Source organism: Bombus terrestris, chromosome 8, assembly GCF_910591885.1.
Source record: "Bombus terrestris chromosome 8, iyBomTerr1.2, whole genome shotgun sequence".
Taxonomy (NCBI): domain Eukaryota; kingdom Metazoa; phylum Arthropoda; class Insecta; order Hymenoptera; family Apidae; genus Bombus; species Bombus terrestris.
In genome coordinates, this window is record NC_063276.1 from 4,388,195 (window position 1) to 4,414,912 (window position 26,718).

The 26,718-nt window shown below is 36.2% G+C and overlaps 3 protein-coding genes across 12 annotated transcripts in view; 1 reads left to right on the top strand and 2 right to left on the bottom strand.

The window, feature by feature from the left end:
• LOC100642965 overlaps positions 1-11,072 on the bottom strand; it is a 38,959-nt gene extending 27,887 nt beyond the window's left edge. The window contains exons 1-2 of one of the 3 annotated variants that reach the window (XM_003397238.4): positions 10,719-11,072; positions 10,266-10,389 (exon numbers count right to left, since the gene is read on the bottom strand). In XM_003397238.4, coding sequence (XP_003397286.2) covers positions 10,266-10,290 — 25 coding nt within the window. In that variant the 5' untranslated portion in view covers positions 10,291-10,389; positions 10,719-11,072. Of the gene's footprint in view, positions 1-600; positions 4,490-10,265; positions 10,390-10,718 lie in introns of those variants that run through there. The other 2 variants (XM_020864120.2, XM_012311115.3) reach the window with 2 other exon arrangements.
• Positions 11,073-11,194: 122 nt separating this feature from the next.
• On the top strand, positions 11,195-13,591 carry LOC100643084 (U3 small nucleolar ribonucleoprotein protein MPP10). Its single transcript, XM_003397239.4, has 4 exons — positions 11,195-11,380; positions 11,449-12,829; positions 12,909-13,017; positions 13,106-13,591. The coding sequence occupies exons 1-4, from the start codon at positions 11,304-11,306 to the stop codon at positions 13,474-13,476; spliced, it is 1,938 nt and encodes a 645-aa protein (XP_003397287.4). The 5' UTR covers positions 11,195-11,303; the 3' UTR covers positions 13,477-13,591.
• Positions 13,592-13,723: 132 nt separating this feature from the next.
• Positions 13,724-26,718, bottom strand: part of LOC100647973 (aryl hydrocarbon receptor nuclear translocator homolog) — a 46,834-nt gene continuing 33,839 nt past the window's right edge. For 4 of the 8 annotated variants that reach the window (XM_012311122.3, XM_012311120.3, XM_012311116.3 and 1 more), the window contains 10 exons: positions 25,575-25,735; positions 19,633-19,950; positions 18,932-19,135; positions 17,389-17,574; positions 17,074-17,232; positions 16,849-16,999; positions 16,496-16,653; positions 16,156-16,340; positions 15,927-16,068; positions 13,724-15,637 (listed from right to left, as the gene is read on the bottom strand). In XM_012311122.3, the coding sequence (XP_012166512.2) occupies positions 15,420-15,637; positions 15,927-16,068; positions 16,156-16,340; positions 16,496-16,653; positions 16,849-16,999; positions 17,074-17,232; positions 17,389-17,574; positions 18,932-19,135; positions 19,633-19,950; positions 25,575-25,735 (1,882 nt within the window). In that variant the 3' untranslated portion in view covers positions 13,724-15,419. The remainder of the gene's footprint in view (positions 15,638-15,926; positions 16,069-16,155; positions 16,341-16,495; positions 16,654-16,848; positions 17,000-17,073; positions 17,233-17,388; positions 17,575-18,931; positions 19,136-19,632; positions 19,951-25,574; positions 25,736-26,718) is intronic. The other 4 variants (XM_012311118.3, XM_020864280.2, XM_020864281.2 and 1 more) reach the window with 3 other exon arrangements.

Below are 26,718 nucleotides of genomic sequence, written 5' to 3' on the forward strand. Positions count from 1 at the left end.
ATTGAGACTGTTTCTAAAATTTTGCTGATCAGAAATAATTGGTATTAATAAATTCAAATATGACTCATAAAATACGGATACTTTGGTTAACCTATTTTTAACTTGTATTTTTTTATACTTATAATTTGTAATATTATATGCGATAGTATATATTAGAACCACTTAGAAGCCAAACTGATCAACCTTTTATTAATTTATTAATTTCATTATTTTATAGCTATACTTATATATTTAATCCTCAAGAAACAAATAATTTATTCATAAATTCACTGATTGCAAGAAGATATCTTAAATAATGGTAAATTTGAAAAACAGTGTTTGTAACACATCATCGCCTTTTTATTTCTTCGAGCTTATGAAATTTCGATTCGATTTAATTTCTAAACAACTAAAAAAAGAAAAATCATATTAATTTTCTATGAAGTACAAATTATTATTGTGCCATACTTTCCAGTCAAAATCACGCAAAAGTAACGAAAATTAATCTCCATTACGTTACTAGCTTCTCGAAAAAAAAGAAAAAGAAAAAAGATGGTGTTAATATTGTACAAGGTAAAAATGCCAGGAGGGAAGAGAAAAGAAATGGTAAAACAAACTGACCGGCAGCGGAACGGGTCCGGGATGCTGAGAGCTTGCGGCGATTTTCGCAGAAATTAAGCAACGCAGCCGCGGCCAAGAATCAACGGGTCTTCGGTAAGCAGACAGCAGCGGCGGCGGCGGTGGCGGCGGCTGGTTTCGGTGAGCAGAGGAACAAGTTGTACGGTACGTACGGCCCACGTAGTGCATACAGCATGCACAACCGTATCTCTGTAGCGCTTCTATAGGTGTACACAAATCCTGTGGCAGACACACACCAGCTCGTCGAAGCGAAGGAAGCAGAAGAGGAAGACTAAGAAGAACAAGAAGAGTAGAAGCTCGCCTCGGTCGATCTGACAGCTGCGCGACTCCAGTCCAAAGCACTTTTCCACGCTCGCCAGGCGTTTCTTTATATGCACACGGTTGCGTTTCTCTGTTTACTGTTGTGTACGTTCCTCGCTGGCCAAAGAAACTCGGTTGGAACGGAAGGCAGAAGCAAACGAAACGGAACGGAAACGTAATCCGAAGCACGAAGTTTAGAAAATGAAAACACAGATTTGTAATGCTACAAAAATATATAGAAAAATTCCAATAATTCTGTATATCGTATATGTACGAAGGCGTCGCTTGTTGTTCGCAGAGTTCACTTGTCAACGACGCGGCGCGAGTGGATTCGCGCGTACCTAACCATCACGGGATACTGACTCCACGGCGGAGATCCTCCGCGAAGAGCTCGAGTGAAACGCGGACGAAGGGAGAGTGAGCGAGCGAGAAAGGCCGAGCTACGTTTCAAAGTTAGTTAAAAAGAGGCAAACTAACCGACTCGAGTCGAGGTTATGTCTGTCCTTTAGCGGGGAGGGGAGGAATCTCTCGCTCGTTTCGAATGCCCGTTTCGACGGGTCTTGATCTTCTCTGCGCTCTCCTCTCCTGTCTTTCTCCTCTCTCTTTCGGACGAACCGCCACACCTTGCCGAGATCGACTCGCGATCGCCGGTAACGCGTTCTCTGCCAGCAGCCTCGAACTAACCGGACGGTTTTCTGTCCTGAATTTTAGTCCCGGGGCCCGTCGAGGAAAGAGGAGAGACACTGGAAAGGGAAAGAGATGGCATTAACGGTGGTGGAGGTGGTGGAAGAACCGGGCCCCTTCCCCTTTCTCTCTCGCTCCTTCCTTCTTACTCTTTCTTTGTCTTTCCTCGTCTGTCTTCGTCCACGACTCCCTACCTGACCGTTTCAGCCTCCTCGGTAAGCGTTGCCCCTGCACCGAGGATGGCAGGTTAAGAGGCAGGCAGGTAGAGAGAGGCCCCCATTGATTAGCGATGGAAACAACATGCGGCTGGTGTCGATTGCTTGTCAACTTTTTCAACTGCCCTCTCTCTTCAAATGTTAGCGTGTCAGGTTCAAGCGTTGCTCGTTGGACAGTCTGGTTATATACCCGTGAAATCGAGCTACACTGGTTTCATGGACGTGATCGTGTTCGCACATGTTGCGAAATTGATGGCAGATATTAGTCATTGAACTTAAAACCTGAGATTTTCTTGCAGGATAACATCAGAGATGCAGCTTGTGCAGATGAAAACTATTATTACGTAGAGTATAAGACTATGTTTCTGGCATGGTGAGTGCTCCTTTTTCCCTTCCATCTCGCTTTGCCACGTGCACGTGGAGAATCGTAATATTCAAATTAACGTGTAGGGTTTCGAAACCAGGTAGATAAGTATCAAGTCGGTCCCATCACTACCGCTAATGCAAGCAACAGATCCATGGCGGGCGATTCCTCTTCTGGCCACAACTAGCGCCATCTCCGTCCCATTACTATCTTTCTTCTCCTTTCTATTCGGTCTGCGTATCGGTTTTTCCTTCTTCAGCTCGATACAGTCCCCCAATACGATTTTCTGCCGTCGAGGCCTCCAACGGGGACCGTGCCCCCTCCACCTACGCGTTTATATAGATACTCTTCGACTCGCTTAACCCGATGCCAGGTGCCTCTATAGGGTGTACCGATTAACGAGCGACCGACGAGATCGGAAGGTGCAACCGATCGTGCTTCCAGGGTTATCTTATCTCTCTGTCGATGCTAAAGAATTCTTCCAATAAACTTCCTGCGTAAGGTTCACAGATTGACGTTTACAGATGTCGATTCCATTATTGCACATTAACCACTAGGAATAAATGTTAACGTACCACGTAATATTTTACGAGATACGATTGGAATAAATTATTACTGACAATAATAAAAGATAAAATCCTCCTTGCATGTAACGAGAAAGAACATTAAATTGATAGTGAAATTATTCAATTGCGAAATTATTCGAACATTTGTTACAGGAATTCTTTACGGCTGTATTACGTGTGCTATATCCAAGCTTTTGAAACTTCATTACTACTATATTCAGACAGATTATTGCGAGATTACGTTGTCAGAATTTGAGACAAATCCGAAAATTTTTATAGAAATGTGTGATTCTTGCAAAAACAAATTCTATCTTTTCTCGACTAGATAATCGCGATTTTGGAGAATTCCATGACTGACGAGGTTTCGTGCCTGTCCAGGGCAAATAAGAATGCGTGAACGAAGGCGATACGCTCGTGCATGTTCAATGCAATTAACCATCGCAGAGAGACGCCGACCTGTGTGGTCTTATTAACCGTGACACGAAGAAGATTCTGCAAAGGTGGGTGCGTGAGCCTACGGAATCGCGAGTGCGCAATTCTTCGAATAATAATGTTATCCAACTCTCGTAATCCGATTATCCGCTCAAATCCGCTTATTCATCTACGATAATTATACTACCAGTTATAAATGTGCGTGCACTTTCGTCGATGTGTGGTAGTAATACGTACAAACCAGTAATAAGCTAATAGTAAAAAATAATAAAAATTCAAAATTTTAATTAATTCCGAATTTATCAATGGCATATTAAAATTGAATATAGTCGTTTATTAAATGCATAATAGGCGAGATAAATCTCCATTTAAAATCCATTCTTATATTTACGTTCACAAAAATATGAATTTGCATAAAACTCCAGTAATCCTTTCGATGTAAACAAATTAATTAAATAAGTAAAATAATTTAATAAATGAAAAATAAATTAATTTAGTAAACTAACAGTAATCCTTTTTCTTTCCTAAAAAATGTTACCATGGCGCAAAAAAAGAAATTCGAACGTTAAAAGATTGCTAAGAATGTTAATAAGCAAGTGTTCGGATATGATACTCATAAGCATCGATATAAGTATCCAATATTTAACAACAAATATTTGAAGTAACCCCGATCGACGCAAAGCAATCCATACGTTTCTATTTTCCGTCCCATTTATCGAACACGAGCGTAAATTAATGGAAAATATTTAATAAAAGGTGGCAATTTAATGGCTGTCCGTGAGGTTTGTCTAACGCAAAGCAATTTCACCGTGCTGTCATACGGCATAACGTCATTCATAATTCACGGATGCCATAAACATTACGCGAGCATCGTAAAAATACGCATTTATAGAAAGCTCCCTCGGAGGCTTTTACAATTTCTTGCTTGGCGAAGGACGAATTCATATTCATCCGCGTCACACGATCGTTTCGTTCGGGGCCGTTCGAATTTCATCGGTACAAATGACTTCATTTCATCGTCCACGTATGTATCTGTTTAATGACTCTTTACCTGTATACACGTGCCACGTTGATAGGTGCTTTTCCGCTTTTCCTATCGTAACGGTCTAAACAACGACTCATAAAGTCCTGTTACATGAGAAATCATTGAATGAAAATTTCTTTCGACTACTCCTACTCGTTAAAATAGCCAACAATGGTCCAAAAGACGTTTACCTTTTTTTTTACAACCTGGTTTCATTTATGAGACAAAAGGGACGAATATTTATCGAGTATTAGATTGTCCGAAAAGTTTCTTTCGTTTCATAAGGTGATAATAGATGAACAACAACTTTGTTTTATATCATTTTATTAAATTAGGTATGATCCATTTCGTTCTATTTCTATTATTATATTCGTGCATAATTCGATAAACTAATATAAAATAAAAAAACATTGTACGTCTATTATTTCCTTATAAAACGAAAGAAACTTTTCGGACGACCTAATAGTATGAAAACGTATATGAAGAAAGGCAAACATTACGGTACTTAAGATTAAAATACAACATTAACAAGCAAAAGAAAATCGATTCATGATCATACCATACGTGTAGTATCTTATACATAATAGTTTATCGTTTCTCGGAAAATTCCAGAATCGACCGAAGCGTAGTAACGACAGATCGTACGAGTCGATCATCGAAATACTCAGCTTTACTGTTTCAAATTATAGGCCGTCAGTTCTCTGATAGCAAACCGCAGTATAGTTTCGTATGCGCACCGTACAAAACGAAATGTATCACATATCAGCAATGATACAGTCCGTATCGCACGAGTGAAAATAAAATAATATATTTACTCCAAGCCCTGATCTATACTCAAATGTTCCAGTGCAAATTCCAATCGTAACCATATATCACACCGAAATTCCAAATTTTACAAATCTAGCCATTCAGAAGTTAAAATGAGTAATTCCGCTCATTGTAAAATTTCCACTTTCATTATCCAGGTATACGATTAATTTTCATTTCGTTAAAAGTAAATCATTTACTTGTATCAATTCGTTCGTCTACCATTAAATTCTGCAAAATTAATGAAAATGTAATAAACAGACTGCAGACGATTATGCAAATACAATAGATATTCTTATGAACGATCTAAAAACTGAAATCTAAATAGAGATTTCTTTCGCTTATTGATAGATGTTTCTGTGGCAGCACTCGACGACGGAACTTTCTGATGGCTTTGCGACACAAAGCGCTATACCATCAAAACGTAAGGCAGACATGCCCAATGTACCATCGATATCCCTACGGTCCTTTCGCCGAATATTCGGAAGAAAGCTTACGCGGCAATGGTCGTGGACGTCTAACGAACGCGAGAGTAGAGGGGATATCGAGAGGCAACAAAGAAAAGAATCCGTTTGGTTTCGAACAAAAGATTCATTCCGTTTCGAGCAGCGAAGTGCGAAGGGTGTAGCGTAACAGCGAAGCAAACATATTCGAGGAGTGTAATTGTTAATCATTGATTGTTGATTGTTGACTGTTAATTGTTAAATAAACTTTATTGTTGAACATCGAGAGTATTACTCGGTCATTTACATCTAACACCACCTCATTTCTTTATAATATTGCGTTGTAATTGTTTCTTTGGAGTTTATTAATCGATGGATATATTTATTCAGTTCATGAAGTGGACGAGGTTAGGATTAGCAATGGCGGATTACATTAACCCGGCACGCGCGGATTAGAACCAATCGGCGAATATAAATGAAAGGCGAGGCTAAAACTAAACCTGGCTATTTATCTTTATTATTTATTCAGGTCAATTAATATGTGAGACGATTCGCAAGGACGGACTGCATGTAGAGCATCGGTCGGTCGACTAAATACGAAAAGGACCATCCTCAAATTGTAACATCGATTCGTAATTTTTCGATGATTAAACAAAGATTCATATTCGACTATATTATATAATATAACATAATAATAATAAGATATTGAACAAGTTTTAAAGGAAACTTTAACTTAATCAGGATACTTTTTACAAATTAGCCCTCCATATGTATCTAACTAGATCACTGACTCGTTCGTTGACCAAAAAAGAATAAAATATCTTGCTTCTACTATACTTCCTTGCGTATATGAATCAGTACAAAGTTCCTCTGTCCATTTCCTATAATTTTGAAGAAGTCATACGAGTTATTTTCGTTTATTGATAACGAAAAAGAAATATTCGTTGCAATTAATTAACACGCGTCGTCACGCCTCCTCTTCGAAGTTACAACCGTCTAACCACGCGAACAGAGATACAAATTAATTAAAATGAAAATCTATCGTGTTTATTGATCGTGTTTGGTTGCTCAATCCACGAGTATCGATTTGCACAGGTGATCGAGCGTATCCGACCGCGCGATGACGAAAACGGTGGAGAAAAGAAATTAGAGCTAGATCATCATCCAGTCGTATTATTTATTCGGGTCACCCGATATAGGAGACCATCGACAAAAGCGAGTCGCGGCGAACGTGTACACCTCCGCTGCCACGAATGCTAACCAGATGCGCTAAGTATCGTTGGCGAACTCGCGGACGACTCGAGCACTCAACCATTCGCAAGTAAGGTCGCTTCAAGGTGCGTCTAGACTATGGAAAAAAGCGTATTCTCTTTGTTCGTGCAGTTTGAAAGTAATTAGTCGCGCTATTCGTGCAAATTTATATTTTACTGTGTTTTATTATTTATTTACGGCTGGCCAATTTACGTCTCGTTCAATCTGTATCTATTTATTTAAATGTCTATTTCGTTCAATTTATATTTATTTAAATTCATGTTTTTATACTTCAGTCGGTTTACATTTATTCAAATTTATATTTTGTTCAATTTATATTCCATACGTTCGTTTATTTATCCGCAGATGGCAAATTTGTATCTACATATTGAAAATTACAATTTCTATGAGATTAAGAATTAACCGGGGATAGCATTTTAATCTGAACGCTCTGTAGCACAATTGTCGAATAACAGTTCGCCTATAACGAACCATGAACAAACATATAATCGTAAAATATTTGAAATACACGCCTCGCAATCGCTGTAATATGTAAATTACAATCTGTACTATGGATTAACTAAAGGCAGTACATATGTAACAAGAAATACTTAATCGTTGGTAAGAATCAATGTAATTGAAGCTTTGTAATCTAAACGCTGTGCATGTGAACGACAGTTCGCACCTTTGTCAACGATTAGGTGAAACAAGATCCTAACGAATGGTATGCGCGTTCTCTCCGGGCTCGATGGAATGCGAAACACGTTTTCCAAGCCAAATCCAACGGGACTGACATCTATAACAGAGTAAAGGAACGGAAAACGAAAAGGAGGAAGGTTCACTGAAAAACTGATTTCAAGTTTTGCTCACTGACGCGGAAACTACCAGACAATTCACTTAAACCGTATAAAAATGGGGCCTCTACCTTCTACGGTTATCTGTTTCAACACTAACCAGAGGAATTTTTCTTCGTCACTTCCTATCCTGTTCCTTTTTATTTCGTCAATTTCAGTACTTCAATGGCTAAGTTTATTTTCCCCCTTACATCTCGATTATTTAAGTATTTTGAAATTTCTAATATTTCAGCACGATCTTCACTTTGGTATTGCGGTACTTGTAAACTCGTCCACAAGATCTTACGCGAATAACTTGATTATCGGAATACCTGTACGTTTAAATGATACTGATATATCAAATGTTTTTATACATTACTGTGTTATCAGTAACATCTAACGCATATGATATTTTCAGATTAATACGGCAATTTCTGATCATCGCCATTATTTTCCTACCGTTACATTATGCGGCCCATTTGCTGTACTAATAAAACCATAAGAAAATCGTGACTTTGATATCAACGTTTCCTCCGACCAGGCACAGGTGAATCGACTATAGTATAATATAGCTATTTCTCTATGAGCTATACTCTGTTAACCAGCAATTCGACTATACCAATAAGCAATATGTTTTTAAATAAAATACACGGCTTGCTTGGTATTACGTTTAATCGTCGGAGGAAGTTCAATCTCATCAAAATAACGGCTTACGTCGATTACGCCGATAATACGGTCTGAAACTCGTGGAAACAAGTTTACGTAATTTCACGTAACGAGCCCTGTCGCCTAATCGCGGGATAACGTTCAGGGAAAAAGATAGGGAAAACAGGAAAAGGACTCGTGTGCCCAACGAGTCACGGTAGAACGCCGCTGAGAAAGTAAACGGTTCCGGTACAACGTAAAATCAACCGTGAAAACATGAAACACGCATCCTTTCGCCGAAGATCCGCCATCGATCGATATATTATCCCTATAATCGATATTCTAGAAAAATAGATTTATAAAAGATATTTCGAGGTCGGAAAAATTAAAAGCCTCGAGAATCTTTATCAGAAGTTTATGAATAATTAGTGAGGATAATTGATAATGTAAAAGTCGGAAGATTCAAGCAATTAGTTTGTAAGTTAGGAGTCTTAATATTTGGAGACCGTGGAAATTACGAAGAGTGGTGATAAGGAGGATAAGAACTGGAAATTCAAGCAACTAAAATGCAGGTTTTGAATTTCAATATTTAGAAACCAGTTAATTTGCAAGTTTCAAGTTCTAATATTTGAAGAATAATATTTGCGGATGCATGAAGGAGTAGAAATTCTAAGGAATTTCTGGCTTTCCAGTTTTAATATTTAAATATATATATATAGTAATAAAAATAAATGACTAAACGCCGGATCCAAGTGAAAGTTGAAGGTCGAACATGGAAAGGTTGACAGTTCAAATAATTAATCCCCAAATATCTGAATTCTAATCTATGTGAATCGTAAATATACAAAAATGTTGATAATGACGGTGGAAAGTGAAAATTAAAGGTATCAATTTACAAGTTTCAAGTTCTAATATTTCGAAACCAAGACCATTCGCCAGGAAAATAAATTTGATTCTTAAGAACATTACAGTAAACATCTATGGACCACCGAGACGTGGTAATATTTTATAGAGACTAATACTAGAATTAGAATCCTACTTTTACCTCTTTCTTCTGTATCGGTTCTGAAAGAGCGTAATCTATGTCGATACAAGCATTAACTCGGGGTCCGAGAGTTGTAGGATTCCTTTCACGTGATTAAATGTCGAGGGAATTTTTATAACAGTATCGCGAAGAGGATGTAGAAAGTCGCGATGTGATGTAACGTTAAAACGTACACCATTAACGCCTCACGAGACTCCTATTGGTTTGAGGAAGTAAGTAAGAAAGATGAGGATATTGTGTACATCAATATTCTGGTACTTATAGTATTTCCTACGATTTCTAAAATTCTTTCTAAAATGTCCGGTAATTATTTAAAACTTCTTCTTACGTATGGTTATAAAATCAAACAAGATTAAAATAACTCGTTACTTTATTCATAATTAATTTAATTGAAATATGCAACTGATTCCATTTCGACATCATACAGAGTTCTTGAAAGATTTGAACTTTCTTAACATGAACGCTATAAGTGGTGACTAATGGTGGCGAAAGACCATCAATCGGTAACTATATTTATTGATGAAACAAATATCTATATATATACACTGACGATGTACGTATGTATGTATGTATGTATATAATTGGATTAGAATTTTACAGTTTCGTATAAGATTATACGAAATAATTGCAGATGTGAAAAAAATTACCAAATGTTTACTTTTAAGCGAGTTTAAAACAATTATTTCTAAACAATTTTTTACTTATCTTATCTCCATTTGTAGTTACAATTTGCTCTTTGACATCAGAGACAACTTGTATTCAGTTCTAGTAAATCATTGGTAAAATCACAGACCAGATTCTATAGCACCGATGGTCAATACTTGTGTCTCACTGTATCACGTTCTGAAATACCGACTTTGAAAAGTCGGAGTGTTTCTTACGCCCTCTGTGATTTACTACGGCGAGTATTAACAAACAAATATACTTTAGCAATGCATACTTTAAATAATAATAGTCCTTATAATTTACGGGCTGCTGAAAAAGAGAACAAATCTCTAGCCAGAAGGGCCAACAAAATCATAACAAAAAATAACTTACAAAGGAAAAATAGATGCGAAAACATTGTTATCGATGGTGCAGTAGCTTACAGGAAGGCATCACTAGAGCAATTATCAAACAGAAACCACAGAACTCTATAGAGGAATTGGAAGCTGAGAAAAGTCTGTAACAAAGCATGGGATATTATAATTTACTTTTAAAGACGTCAATTTTTTCATCTTTCTTAAAATAAATTAAACGTTATCAGTGATCTACACAAAACATAACTAAAGATTTAGAATTAATGTAAAAAATTCAAGTAGTTATGTTAAAATAAAGAAATAATCCAACTCAAATCTTATCTCAAAAAAAGTTTATAATATGAGCTATTGGTAACGCTAACGCTTAAATAAGCAATCGATGATAAACGAACAGAAAAAGTTCGGAAAGCTATAGAATTTCGTCATAACAACACATAATAAACTAAATAAGATATGTATTAATTAAACGTACCTGATAATAGTCGGTAGAAAACAATAGAATAGTAACAAAAATACTACGTAGTTGAAATTACGCGTTTCAAATGATAATATCTCTTGATATGCCTTTCAACAGTACAATGACGAACCGCGCCAAAACTTCATCTAGCTGACTCCTGATTGGCTGATGTGGAACGGCTTCTTATTCGTGTAAAGTCGCGCGCAAAATTGAAATGTATGATTGGTGATTCAGTCCATGAACTACAACACTTTTAGAGCAGATAATTAAAAAGAGTTTTTAATGTTTGCTATTTTCATCATTCTTATGCCGAAAATATTAATTTAAAAATGAATTATATTAATCCAAAATTTAATTTTAATTCAAACCACTACTATACTTAATTGATAATGTCGCATGAGAAATATAACTATCGGTAACATGAAACCAAATACCGATCAATGGTATTACATGTATTAATAAATCGATATATGCTATAACCTATTTCTAGTACCTAACCTCTAGTACATAATCTATACTAATGGTGGTTTCTTGTAACAAGAGTATAACCTATCAATTATATATTTTTTGTTTATAGTAAGTTAAACATAAAATTATATAATGGCTGATACAGAAATATTTAATAGCATTTTAAATACGATCAATAATAATACTAAGAAGCCGGAGCAATTTTTAAGGTAAGTATGCTTCGATATTCTCTTTTCCTAACCTACATCATTGTATAATAACAATCATTTGTTTATAGTATACAACACGATATTGCTATAGATTTTAAAAATTCCATAAAGCGTTTATATGATTTTACAAAACAGCAATCACAAACAAATACGAATGCCTTGCCAGAGCTTGTTACAGAAGGCTTTGATGAAGAACAGATCTGGCAGCAGCTTGAATTGCAAAATGAGGGTGAACTTGATCACCTGATTGGTGATGTTTCTAAACTTTTAGCCAAAACTAAAGTATTCAAAATACCAATTAGTACAACTAATCCTATATCGGAACCTGAACAAGATAATGAAGAAGATTTATCAGATAATGAAGAAGATTTATCAGATAATGAAGAAGATTTATCAGATAATGAAGAAAAGATGATAGAGGATGAAACCTCAGAAGATGAGGAGAAGCTACAAAGTATTTTAAAACAGCAAACGAATGTAAAGAAAAGAAAGAAGAAATCATCAATAGTAGATGACAAATTTTTTAAATTAGAAGAGCTGGATGAGTACTTAATGAAAGAAGAAAAAAAAGAGAAAGAGGATGAAAAGAATGAAGAAGAATCTAGTGATGAATCTGTAGATTTATTCAATTATTTTTCCGATGATGACAACCAAACTGAAAAAGCAGAGCTATTAAAGTATGCAGACTTTTTTGATAGTCCAGAAAGTGAAGATGAAAATCTTCATTATTCCAAACGACGCAAAAGTATAAATGACAAAGAGTCTGATGATAATAAATCGCTAACTGATGGTAGTGATTCAGATAATGAAATGGATATAAATAGTGAAATGGAAGATCCAAAGTCTTCCAAGAAGAAGGTCACATTTAATCTCACAAATGATTCTGATGAAACAGATAGTATAGAAAATAAAAATATCGATCTGAAAGAAGATGTAGAAATTAAGTCTTCTCTGGAAACGCGACAAGAGAGATTAAAAAAGAGGATTGAAAAGCTAGAAGAGGAAGCTATAGGAGACAAACCTTGGCAATTAAAGGGCGAAGTCACTGCATCAAATAGGCCACAGAATTCATTGTTAGAGGAATTTGTTGAATTTGACATTACAACTCGACCCGCACCTGTAATTACTGAACAAACAACATTAAAACTAGAAGATATAATTAAGCAAAGGATAAAAGACAAAGCTTGGGATGATGTTGAGAAGAAATTTAAACCAGTTGAGACACCATTAGAGTACAAAAAGAAGTTGATCTTGAATCAGGAAAAAAGTAAAGAAAGTTTATCTCAAATTTACGAAAATGAGTACATTAGACAAAGGGAAGCATTAAATCCAAATAACAATGAGAAAGAAGAAGAGGAACCAACATTACATACAGAAATTCGTGAAAGGATGGATTTTGTGTTCTCCAAGTTAAATGCTTTGTCTAACTTCCATTACACACCATCACGGGTAAGAAGATTATTAAAAAAAACTTGTTTCTTTATGTTGTAATTCTCTACAGCTTATCAATAATTGTACATTTTTTTAGGCTAAACCTGAAATAAGGATCATTAATAACATGCCTGCAATCAATATGGAGGAAGTGGCACCAGTTGGAATGAGTGATGCCGCTTTATTAGCTCCAGAGGAAATTAAAGGTATATTGAGTAGAAGAAATTTTGTACACTGTTTAAATTTTTCATATTTATCATATTCAATTATGCTTTTCATTTCCTTTTCTTTAAGCCAAACCACGAGGTGATGTGCTTGGTAAATCGGAAAGAACCAAAACGGATATGAAACGAGATCGAAGACGCAAGAAGATGAGACAACGTGCACGACAACAGGCCATGGAGCAAAAAGAAAAATTAAATGCACTCAAACCAGGCATTGCTAAGAAATACAAGCAAGAAAAGGCAACAGAGTTGGTAAAGAAATTGAGCAAGGATCGGAATATTATAAAAATGGACGAGTCTAGTTTTAGAGCTCCTAAGTCCTCTACAGCTTTCTTTAATCAACTGCAAGACGAAGTAAAGAGCCATATTAAAGCGAAGACTGACACAGATAATAAGAAGAAGCAAAACAATGTTCTATCTGCGATGAAATTAAAGTTATAATTTTTGCATAAAGTTATATAAATATAAATTGAAAATGTTATATAATTAGCATTTGATTTCTAATCTGTCCCCAAGTCGATCCTAAGTTAAAGTTAATAAATTAAATTAATTTTTATATGCAATATCGGTTTCTCTACCCCTTATGTTGTCCGTAAGTTTAATTTTATTATTTTTTTTTAATAATATAAAAAGAAGGAAAGATAATTTCAAATAATAGAGGAGAAAGGATCATAGAATGCTTCAGAAATATGTTTCGGAGTTTAATCAATTATTTGCGTTATACATATTGATGCCTTCGTCGACTTCAATATGTTAATTATTGTCAGTAATCGTAGCTACTTTCGACAAAGGATGATTAAAAAGAATTATACGTGTAATGTAAATTTTTATATATATTAGTGACAAATGTTCCCAATTCATCATGATATGCTGCAACTGTTCCTTCGATCTACTTAAGAATTTGCTAGACATGTACATCTACAATGCACTAAATCACACATGGTTACTTATAAATGCAATTATGTTTTCGTATGCGTAACATTATCTATATTTTTCTTTAGAAATATCTAAAAATGGTGTTTTTGCTTTTTTCTTGTTTTGCACAGAGAAGCAAAGTGGATTACATATAATTTTTTTTTTTGTACATCATTGTTGTTGTCCAGTTCAAACGATGCCTTCCGTTTCATTCCGCGTCGATTTTGACGATTGCACTATTTATAATTACAAAGGTCTAAATTAAAATAATTAAGCTAATCTTAGAAATCTAATGATAAGCTGGTATTAAAATTACCATGATTTGTAAGTTTGATTGAGAAGTTTTTAAAAAATACTTTGTTTTATTTTTTGTTTTTTCTCTTATCGTTTAGAATGCACCCCTTTGAACGTTTATTGAAGTGCGCCAGCTTCTTATTCGAAATAAAATCACTACCACGTAAAAAAGGAGAGAGATTACTTTCTTCTACTTATTAATAAGCACAGATGAGGCGTTAAAATTCTATAAAAATGTAAAGTGATAATAATCGTACAAAATACATGCAGTCCAATACACAACGAACGTGTTCGTTTGGAATCTTAATGAAACATTACTTTTTCTCGAACAGTTACAAATCTTGCACGCATTTTTGTTTTCTTGTAATCCAAAATTTTATACAGATACTCACATCCATTTAATAATAGCTCGATGATACTCCAGGCCACCCTATTACTTTATCGTTCTTGAAATTTCATGTACAATTTAAATATAGTTTACCTTACCATAATTGTGTTTTTTTTAACAGGAAGGAAAGTCAGTAATTCTGTCTTTAATTTACGCTGCTTTCGTTAAACTTACTTCCTCTATTATCGCAAAATCAGATTTATGTAAAGAAATAGCAAGAAAATTATCTTAAGATAATTCATTAAATACAGCCTAACCTACATTTTAGTTGTAAAAAGCGAATAAAAAAAGAAGACTTAAAAATATAAATTATAATTTCCTTTCAGAAAATCCCTCTGTGTTACTTGTGATATCAAACGCTAAAACCTGTATCTCATCAACTGATCCATCTGTGCATATTATAAGTCCCCACTTTCTATATTATATTTTCCCAATATGACATTTCATGGCACTTTGGAAAACGATATTCGCGAATTTCGAATAATTTATTGTGCTGTCGTACGATCGTTAAAATTGTACTGTTTATCAATAAAATAAAAACTTCTCGCAAAACGGATGCGTTAACAAATCAATTTATAAAATTCAGATAAACTTATTGTGAAGTTAGTTAATTCGTTTGAAGTTTTGCGCGTGAGGTGCTGACTGGCGATTTCTCATATCCTAATTAATTGCTCGAGTAAAAGTGTGATTTACGATACTTCGAGCGATCCCGGGACTCTACCAATGAAATTCGAACCTTAAAGCTTCCTTAAGGTAGATGTTTATCGGTCATATTGTTTTCTTGTCGCTACTCGAAATTAGTATTAAACATATTTAACTCCTCGAAACCGGAAGCCCCACCCTGGTCTTGTAGCATTTGTAACATATCTGACAGTTCCTGGGGTTGTGTGCCAGGTCCACCTTGAGAAGGATGAGGCTGTTGTGCTTGTCCGGCCACCTGAGGATTTGATTGTCCGCCATCTTGTTGAGGTGCTTGATGTTGCTGGCTCTGCCATCCCCACATACCTACAAAAATTAAATTATTTATCCTTTTAATCCATTTTAGCGTTGTTTTATCTACGATTAAATAAAATTATTATCATCATAACATTCATCTACATCATAATGATTATTTATATTTTTATGAATAGAATCTAATAGGGATTTGTTCGATTTATTTAATGTTATATGAAAGCTTTATGTAGGATATTTTGTATATTTTTGCATATTATATTCATCCTGTGTACTTTTAAAAATTTCCATAAATGCACGAACATCTGCAGACTACTTATATTAAATTAAAGGTTAGGCTTACCGGGGTTGTTAGGTACAGTTGTGACTGCATGATATTGTGTAGCTGGTGTCCTAGCACCGCTACTTAACTGAGTATATGTTGGTCCATTCGGTGACCTTGAAGGGCTTAACTGATTGTATTGGTATCCTTCTGTTACAGGTTGCTAAAACAATGAGTAGTATTATAATCTAACTTTTGTAAAATATTCTTTAGATTAAAGTTAAGTACAGATTCATTGTTATATATTTACCTGTCTTCCAATAGCCCAGGCTTGTTGCACAGGAGTTGGTGATGTGTTAGCTGGTTTCTGAATTCTACTTAAAACAGAAGAAGATGCGCTTTGTTGACCAGGTGAACCATAAGCTATGGGCGACTGTGTCGTTTCATATCCCTGATAAACATTTTGTGTACTGGACGGCCTAGGTTGTTGAGGACCTGATGAATTTATGATTATATTGATACAATATACTTTTCAACTTTAAATATAAAGAATCTAGTAAAAAATCTAATCCAAACTAGAACTTAGTATACTGAATATATTAATATCATGATCTTTTTTATCATGATTTAAGAGAGCTAAACTAATTTACCAGCTGTAGCAACAGCTGCTGGATGCTGCATCATATGATGCCCAGAATAGAGAGGATCCCTTGTAGGATGTCTCTGCAGGGAATAATCTAGGCCAGGTTGTCCATAAGCAGGTACAGCTTCATTTTCTGTCTGACCATCACTACCAGGATGGAACGACCTTCAACATTAGAACACAGATGTTTTAATTGACTATGTTTGCTCTTGTATCGACACATTTACAATTTTTTATGTCATATGTATACAAAAATTGGGATGTCGTGAACGTGTTAAGTTTAAAAAAAAAAAAAAAAACAATTGCACAATACGAAATAAGTGAAATAAACAGTTCAGTGTCTAGCATGACGTCTCGTACTTGGCATGTGTATTCGTGCAGACAATGTATTCAACGTCGTCATTGTACGGGTTTAAAAATGCAAATGCAGACGTCCTTAACCACACCCAGTCACGATTTTTGGCTCGAAATCTGTACATTACAGACACCACTTGTCCTTTCAACTTCAATACTGCAACAATAGATGCTCATTAACAATAAGGAACACGAGTACAATCGATATTTCTCAGTCTTAAGAAGCCTCACCTTGCTCAAAACTTTCTCGCATATGCGTCAAATCTTCTGGATGAAAGAATTCGTAGCACGGATGACCTAAGAGCTCGGACGGCGTATACCCTAGAATTCCACCGACTCTTTGGTCCACGAAGGTAAATTTACCTTCTGCTGAATGGCGTGAAATAAATTCTGAAATAAAAAAGAAAAAGAAAAAATTAATTGTCTAATTCATATTTTACAAAGTGGATATTGTGAAATACAAAGTGAAATATTTAGACTGCAAAACGAGTCAAAGTCAGTCACTCCTAAACCAAAATTACTTGGATAAAGATGCTTGATACTTACCGTTATTGCTGTTCGAACCCGCTAAATCGCTACTATTCGGTGTGCTGGTGACCTGTAATCGCCCAATGGCAACCAGGCAGCAGTGAGTGCTGACGTTCTCATCTGCGACCACCCCATCATGTCCGACTTGAACAGCCTCTCTGTCAGCTAGTCCCATACCTGGTACACATGGGGGAACAAAATCACCTACAGCGTAAAACGTTGAGTCAGTCCATGGTTCCTCATAACCGACAACTGATTATGATTTACATGCTGCTAGATACAACAATGCTAAGTACGTTTAAGATGGATAGAATTTCGAATATTATTTAATTACACTTCAATATAAACATGCATGTTTAGAATTTCTTACAACTTCTATCCAACTTGTGTTACTTTTATTCTTTTCTTCATTGGAATTATTTCTTTGTTTTTTATCAGCTCATTTAAAATAAGTAACAGTAGATTCTATGAATCACACATGCATGACGCGGTTCTAAAAAAGATCATATGTATATGTATGTATGTATATCACAAGATAACATCATAACTCACATATGAGTAATGCGGTAAAGAACGTGTTAATTACAGAGTTCCAAAAATATCCCCTCGCGAGCACTCAATGGTAACAAACAAATTCCCAACGAATCTCTATGTAAGAAATCTAAATGGAAGGACACCTTGAACTCTACATATTAGATCACTCCATGGGTAATGTCGTTTTTATGTATATAATTTTAAAATAAAAATTTAATTAAATGATAACAATTTCCCTAATTTTTTTAATTGCTGACTGAATTACATTTCTGGAGAACAATTCCATGACATAAAATAACTGGAATAAATTAATCCCTGAAAACCAACTCTCAAAAAGACTTTGTCCTTTTTACATCTACAAAATAAATCAAAGTTTCATAGAAATCCATCCAACTAGAAAATACGTCCCATACCTACGTACATATTCGCTCAAAACTTTTTCTTCAGAAATTTCTCCAATCGTAAGTTTTACCAGTTGCTATTTCAATTCACTTTGCAAGCTTAAAACACAAAATAAGAGATGAAATTACTCATGGAGCGACCTAATAAAATGATCGAAAATGGAGCGATATAGAAGGCGGAAACGCGTGAAAAATGGCTCGCAGAGGAGCCCGTTATTATGCATTGAGGTTCTTGATAAAGCATACGAATTCCGTATCGGGCCCCGTCTCGACATAGTTTATCGGTATTCCAGCCGTTCTGTCGGCTGTTAGGTCAAGACGATTCCATTCATTCTTTATAAACCGATCATACTATCCGTGACCGCCACCGAGTGCCGGCCCCCTTAATTTATAGTACAAACGTCGCTATCCTCGTGTATTCTACGAAGCCGTCGGGTTCGTTCATATTCTTGCTGCACGCCGACGTCTCCCTCGCTTTAAAATAGAAAGTTGGCGCTACGTCTCGCGCGCGGCCATCAACAGAGCGGCCCCGTTATACGTCGACAACGATGTACATCATCACCATCATCATGACAATCAATTGGCGAAACAACATCGACAAGTTGGAACCTATGTTGAACACTCACCGTTTGGAGGCCAGCTTTTGATGTACCCTGTACAATGAACTACGGCGTAATTTTGACCATCGCGAGCTGGAGGACCGAGAGAGTTCCTCTGCTTCACGTGGTGGAGGCCATGGGCGGCAGCCATGTCGCCAGTCGTCTGCATGTTTCCAACCTTCATGCGACAGATAAACCCTCTCCTCGAGCCCATGCACAGTCTCATCGATGCTATGCATATTAATTAAGAGTTTATTATTATAATATTCATATTATATTTCATTGTATTTCATTATTAATTAATATATTGTTTGTACCGATTATGGGATCTGCAGGATTTTAGTGTATTTATGCATGGTTTTCTTTTAGAACATACAATAGAACTCCGTTTATTTCAATGAGATTTTACCTATTGTTTGATTAAATGAATTATCGTCGATTAATTGAATTCGCTTGTCCGAACTATTATTATGTGAATTGTTTTTCAGGTTCGTATAAACGGAATTTTAATGTAGCGATTTAAATGAGGTTGTAGATATTAACTATGGCTTTTTGAGAAATTTGTTGTAATTTCAGGATACAGTAATTTTATATAAACGTGGAGTTTTTGGGGGCTCGATATATAGTTTAGAATAAACTATGCCAAGAAAAATTATACACCAAGCTATGTAGGACACCTCCAATGGATATTTAGTTTTGAAGAAGTTAGTAAGAGAAGATATACTTACATTGTCCCTCTTTTTTCACCGTTCCCGTTTTCAAGTCAAGTACCCTGCCACCGTTTTCCGGTTCGGCACCGCTCAGTTGTTCCTTCACTTTTTCTGTATCGTCCGGATGGACCTGCGAATAGAGGCTGGTGCCGTACCAATCGTTTTGAGTGTAATTCAAAACAGGCGCCACAGAATCGGATACGTAGATGATCATGCCGCTGGTGCAGTTCACGACGAAGAGGAAGCCATCCGCCGCCTCCAGAATCAGGTGCTTCAGCTCTTGATCGGTTAAAAACGAAGGCTTGTACGCACCATCTGAGCTGGTGTTTCCTGTTCCTGCCACAGAATTTATATCTTTTTTTCTATGGCTTTTAATTAATTGTATTAGGTTCTCCCAAAAATTGTTGTCTTATTGGAACAAAATCGGTCGTACATAATTCAATGAAATAATATAAAACAAAAAATGTTCCGCATCTGTTATTTCCTTATAAAACGAAGGAAACTTTTGCGACAACCTAATAATTAATCGAAGAAAATATTCAAGTGACTTATATTTTTGATTTGTATAAATTTACTTTAGCAGGCTAGTATTGACATAGAAGTGGTATATTTGCAGTACATTTGACTGTAGATTGTGGTGTATTTATTGTAAAATTAATTTTATTTCTAATTTTATTTATGAAACTGATTTGTTACTAGAACTAGGATTTTCTTAATAGAAGTGTTTTGTTTAAAGGAACAAAGCATATTGGATTTGGAATTATTCTTATTTAATGAAGATATTGATTTTCGGTATTGAAGGATTGGTGTAATATTAACCTTAGAATTAACCTTTCGAAAGAGAAAATTAGTTGCTCCTTTAAGGCACGTGTTTTTTCTTTGACGAAGACTGAACTTTTATATCGCGCTTGATGTAAATGGTCCGTATCGATCGAGGGATCTACCTGGTCGCTCGACATCGAATGCACGTGTAACGAGGAACACTTTTCAAGCGAAACGAATGCTTGTCCGTGGATACGTGCCACTACTTCTCCACGTGTAGATCGGGCGTTCTTTTTCGAAGTGTGTCCACTCGAATGAAATGTCCCTTTCTTATTAAGAATTGTAATAGTTGAATCCTACGATATTCGACGTAACTGGTGCAAAAGGAATTAAATGCAGTTCCAAATTCAGACGATTACACGCGAGTTATTAATACTTCATTGTTAATACGAGCAATTAAAAACAGATCAGAATATGTCCAGGAGCAGTTAAATCATTTTATTTTACAGCGTATACTAATCACATAATATTCGTCTCATCTATCACATGCCGCTTATAATTCTACAGAGGGTCATTGGTCCACATAGGACTACTATAAGACCCACTTAAGAACTTCTTCAAGCTACCTCAAATCTCGTCACGTTATTTCCCTCGATAATTCTTAGTCTCATCAAAACCATGAGACCAAGAATTCATGTGAAAGACAGGTTCAATTAGACCTTAAAGAATTTAATCAGAAAACTGAAAACTAGTGTTTATGCTAGAATACTTATAGCAACGAAACTGAGACACCATTTGGAAATTGCAAGAACCAAGTATCACATATGTGAAATCTTTAATTCGTTGCTAAATCTCCGATTCGAATCATTGAAGAATGGAGAGGACACTATAATAAGAGTCAGAGTTCAGAGAGAGAAAATGTGAGACGATTGTGTCGTCCCGAGTGACAATCTTTCTAGAGCTAAATTACGTATTACGCTGTTCACAGCTCAAAGTGATAAACTCCGCTTTCTGCTATCTTTGAAATTCTAAGCACTCTTATCTTACATCGATTTCATCAATCTTCTCTACCCTCTATTTTGTTGAGTTCATCGATTTGGCAAATAAGCGGCTCGTTTCTATGCTTTATTTCTTGCTTCAGCGAATAATAATTTAGCCGCGACCCAACGTTTATACGAGACGAACTACAAAAAGCGTCTTCCTTCGCAAACCTTCGAGGACAACATTAAACGACAAAATCTTTTAAATTCAACAAGAAGCGCCAACTTAAAGCAAGAGACGGAGGGGAACAAGCAAAAGAGGAAGGGAGAAGGAAGAAGCGTGGTACCAAAAATGAGGACGGGGCAACTCGGCAGCGTAGGTAACTATCGAGGTGCAAGATCGGAATTGCAAAGCGGACAGGATCCCGCGAGCATGAGGCGGTAGAAGGAGAAAGAAAGAAACAACAAGAGAGAGAGAGGGTCGCGATGCGATCTTTACCCCGATATACGGAGAAATTCCGGGAAGAGGTACTTTAACGACTTCCAAACAAGATCTATGGAAGACCCCGGCTGACCTTCGTTACCATTACCTTCCACGTAGAGGAACGGTCTTTCGATGGACATTAATGCCGCCGTGATTCTACTCGGTTTCCTTCCATCGAAAGAAGACGCGGATGCTCCCCTTGACCTATCTAGCGAAACATGTTCCTAGAGGTGGTTTTAGTACGCTTTTCATCTTCATTTTATGTGTACGGGCTAGAGTTTTTTTATTTATACGGGGCTTGTTGAAGAGAAAAGAACGTTGCGAGGTGTTGGAAAAATTGAATACTGGAATCGAGCATCTGTGGTTCTGTTCTTATGATTCAAAGTTCATAAGGGAATAATGTCGATTATGCTGAAATATGTTTAAGTGAATAGATGGGTGGACTGTGGAATGTTTCGATTGAATTGTTGAAGAGGAAAATACGTGATGAAGTTTTGAGAGAGTTCGATACTAAAATTATGGTTGGATTGATAGAGGAAAAGATATTGATTGTGTTTGACACATCTTTTGATAGGTCGAATGATGGAGTAATTGATGATGGAGTGCAAAGTGAAAGAAACGATGATGACGTTTAGTAGAAGGATACTGAAGAGTAAATTTATGATTGATAACCTAACCCATTCACCGATGAAGTCATTCAGCAACTTAAGTACATGTTTCTCTGTGGTAGTTATTAGAAACGGAATGGAAGGAATTTAGATTCTATTTGTTAGATTTGTTGTTCTGATCATTGTTAAGTTTCATTGGAATTTAATTCCTATACAGTATGGGACACAGACACCGGAAGCTGATACGATCTATCGATTCACAGAAATAATTCTTATTAGTAAATCGTCAATCACCCAGTAAAAATAAAACTTCAAGAGAAATCAATCATTAACACCTATTTGTGATTAAATTTCTTTCGCTACAAACTACTAATTGGACACACTTTTGTTACTAGTATTACATACTTTGAATCTTTTCATTCTTCGTACCTCATAGTGCAATGTAATTTTACATTGGTGTTAATTAGCTATATTTTGCGAAAGGATGTAATTCTACGTTAACCTGTATCAGTTATAACTTTGGAAGGAACGTAATATTACGTCAATGATAACCCGCTACGTTTTACGAAGCGGCGTAATGTTACGTCAGGTGTAACCTACTACAACTTACGCCAATCTTAATTCTACGTTAGCTACAATAAGTAATACCATACAAAAAGAAGTAATGTTACGTCGATTGTAGTCTGTTACGAGAACACGTACTTTTACGTCAATTGTGGCCTGTTATTAGAACACGTAATTTGACGTCATCAGGTTCGAACGTATCAAACCATCAATCAAAATTGAATAAAGCCATCGGTAAAACGTATTGGTTTAGTAAAACCAGCAAAACATACACTGGTACATAAAATAGCAAGAAAAGGAAAGAGAAAGAGCAAGGAAACTCTATACGTTAATTGGAATCGAACAAGGTTTTCGGTAAATGTGTATTGATTTATCAAAACTATCGAAAAATATATCGGTTCAATAAACCAACAAACAAAAAAAAAAAAGAAAGAAAAAAAGAAAAGCAGGAAAACTCCGTAGAAAAGCGTCTCTTGGACGTCCCACCGTGGGTGCACCGCGTCCTGGCCGAAGGGTGGGTGCGTGTACGCGCGCGAACGAGCTACGTATCCCGGAGGCGATCGCCTCTCTCCTCCCAGTAGGTAAAGATTGTATAGAGAGACAGGCAACGAGGCAAGAACAGGAGAGAAGCTCTCCGGTTCGAGCAATTTGTATTCAGCGGCCGCGTTGTCGGGAAAGAGGAGAAGTGGCTATAAACAATGCGACGCACCACCAATACTTAGCTGGAATCACGGCACGCACACCGATCCACCAACAAAACGAGGAGAAAGAGAGACAGAGTAAGAGGTAAAGAGAGGTCGTATGAACGAACGCGTGTGTGCACGCATCGTAGAAGGGAGCCGGGGCTAAAGGGATAGCCGACGGGGCAACTCCACCCATTCTTGCACCGGAAGCATATATCGCGCTTTCTGCATTCGATATGACCCAGCACACGACGAAACCGTCGTTGAATTACGACCGTTCCGGTGCGACTCGGCCGGATGAATTTTCTCCGCGGAGAAAGAGACGCGAGTAAAGAAAGAACCCACTGTGTCCGTGCCGCAAGCGACATCCCCTTGCTTACTTGGACTTCTTGTATTATGAAGACGGTGTGGTTCTTTCAGAATGATAGTGTTCCGAATACGAGGTTCAGTTTCAAACTGGACTGTAAAAGTTACTTTGGAGTTATCTGAAAGTATATTTTCAAGGTTGATTGTTCTTAGTGTTTCTTTTGATGATTGATGGGGTGGATGGTCTTGTTGGTTAACAAGAGTAGGGTAGGTTTCGATCGCGTTGTTTGGCGAATTAGAATTATTTTTAATACCTTTAGTGTGTTATTGGAAATACCGTATAGAGGCATTGTTCTTTTAGGATAATTGTTTCAACTGGAGTATGCGAATGTTAGCTTCAAAATTGGACTTCTCGAGTATCTGCAAGTGTAGTGCAGGAAAACCGATGGGATGGATGGTTCTCTTAGTTGGTAGGAGTAGAGTAGATTTTAGTTGGGTTATTTAGTGAATCAGAATTATTTTTAATGTTTTTAGTGTATTATGTAGCAACCTAATATCAAGAACCTGAAGAAACTTTTGCAATATTGATGTTGACTTTCATTCGGATAAAAATGTAATTGTATCTATCTATTAATTTTTGTTATATTATTTCAATTACAATAATATATTTAATTCATTGTCAAGAGTAATTTTAGTAGTTAATTATTTTTTTGATAACACTGTTTTTCAAATAATCACAAGTTATAGAATTGTTACACAGGAAAATAAAAATGTTCAACGAGTTGCTGGCTGTCCGATAAGGAACAAAGTAGTTCAATGCGGGACGTGACGATTAAGCATTGTCGATGTTTGAGTTATCCGTCACGAGCAGTAAAATAACTTTGGCAACGCGATCTTTAAGCTTTGACTCGGACCGATTGAATTACGCTCTGTACAGCTTATTCGATTCTTTCGCAGCTATCGATATGAAAGGTTGGAAATATCGAGCGAGTCAGGGACCATTAATATCCTGCAGAAGATGTTGTAAACTAACCTTTATCTTCCATGATTCATAAGTTGAACAAGAAATTACAAAATACGATAAGGATCATTATAAACAGTCATAACAAATATCGCCCGGATTTTTTTAACGTTTCTATATAAAAATATCTATAGTATGATACTGAGTAAGAGAAACGTGCCGAAATTTATAATTACAATTAATATTATTTACGCTTTGAGCGAGATTTTGCTAATGACTGTTTACAAAACAAATTTTTATTTTTCTTGAAAAACCTTTACAACGTTTGACTTAAAAATTGATCGCGTAATGCAGACAAGAATTCAACAGGCGTTTCAAAATTTTTCTGAATTTTTTAAACGCCTGGAACAATGGAAATTTGCATTTGATCATAAACGACTCTGTTTGGTTGGATTAAAATTTTCAATGAATGTTTATCAGTGTAAGAAAATGCTAGAAAATTTTGAAAAGAATTTAAGAAATTTTCCAATTGTTTCGTATCATCATCGTCCTTAGGATCCCCTTTATTTTCTTGAAGTACGAAAAACAATAGGAGATAAGAAAGGGACTTACCTCTGAGGTTCCTCATGTGGGCGACCGCCATCCTGAGTATGGTCAATTTGTCCGGTTTCCTGGCGAGGGCTGAACACGTCGGCACCATGTCGGACAATTCGGTAATATAGGCGGTCATCTTGTTCCGCCGCCGCCGTTCAATTTCGCAATGATTCTCCCTACAGTAAGACGCAAGACAAAACCAAGGTAATTGCATAGTTCACTGAACGATAGATAGGTACATCAAATGTATAGATCTTTTTATTTTTTTTTTTTTTTGTGACGAAAATGTATTCCAGATGCCTGTGAAATTTTAGTAAACAAAAATCTAGATCTTTCTTTAATATAGAAATAAAATGGCAAGCTAATTTCTATTAATATCTTAATTAAGCAAACCTAAAGTTACTGTTTCAAAACTCAATTATTAATAAATATCAGTCAACAACAAATTTCTCCACCTATATACAAATACGAAATTAATCCCAGTATCCTTAGTACACTCCCCCTCCAGCGTCCTGTTATCCGATTGCAAAAGAAACTTGACCGTGAATACGATTCCGTCGATTATGGAAACGCATGACCCCAATCGTATGCGTGTGGTTCGTTTCCATGATTCAGAGGTGCAAGATACGGATACTACGCCGCTCTGTATTGTGCGATTTTCAGACGGTGAAACGTGCGCATAATGGATAGACAGAGGAGACTTTAACGCACGAGTCGTCGTGGTTGGATGATTGAAAAGCGTAACGCAACATGTCAGCGCTTATTAGTTCATATAATCAGGAGTACAAAGAGACGTTAAAAAGTTCGGACTTAAGAAGATTAATCATCCTTAAGACTTTCGTTCATAAAATCCGCAAACTATTCCGAATTAAAAAATCCAAAAAAAGGTATTAAAAGCCTTGATGTCTCGAGAGAACTATTTCATCCCTAAATCCTTTAAATGACTGGAAATTTAAAAAAAAAGCTGAAAAACGTTTAAACGCTAAAAAAAGCTGTTTACACTTAAACTTCTATTCAGCAAATCTTTCAAAACGCGTCCATCAATATAAAGAAAAGAAGAGAGATTTAGAGAGAGATCTCTACAATTCAAAAATACGATATGCATATGCATACATCTGCTTCCATAATGGAAGCACGAGTGTGCGTGGAACATTAAGAAAAC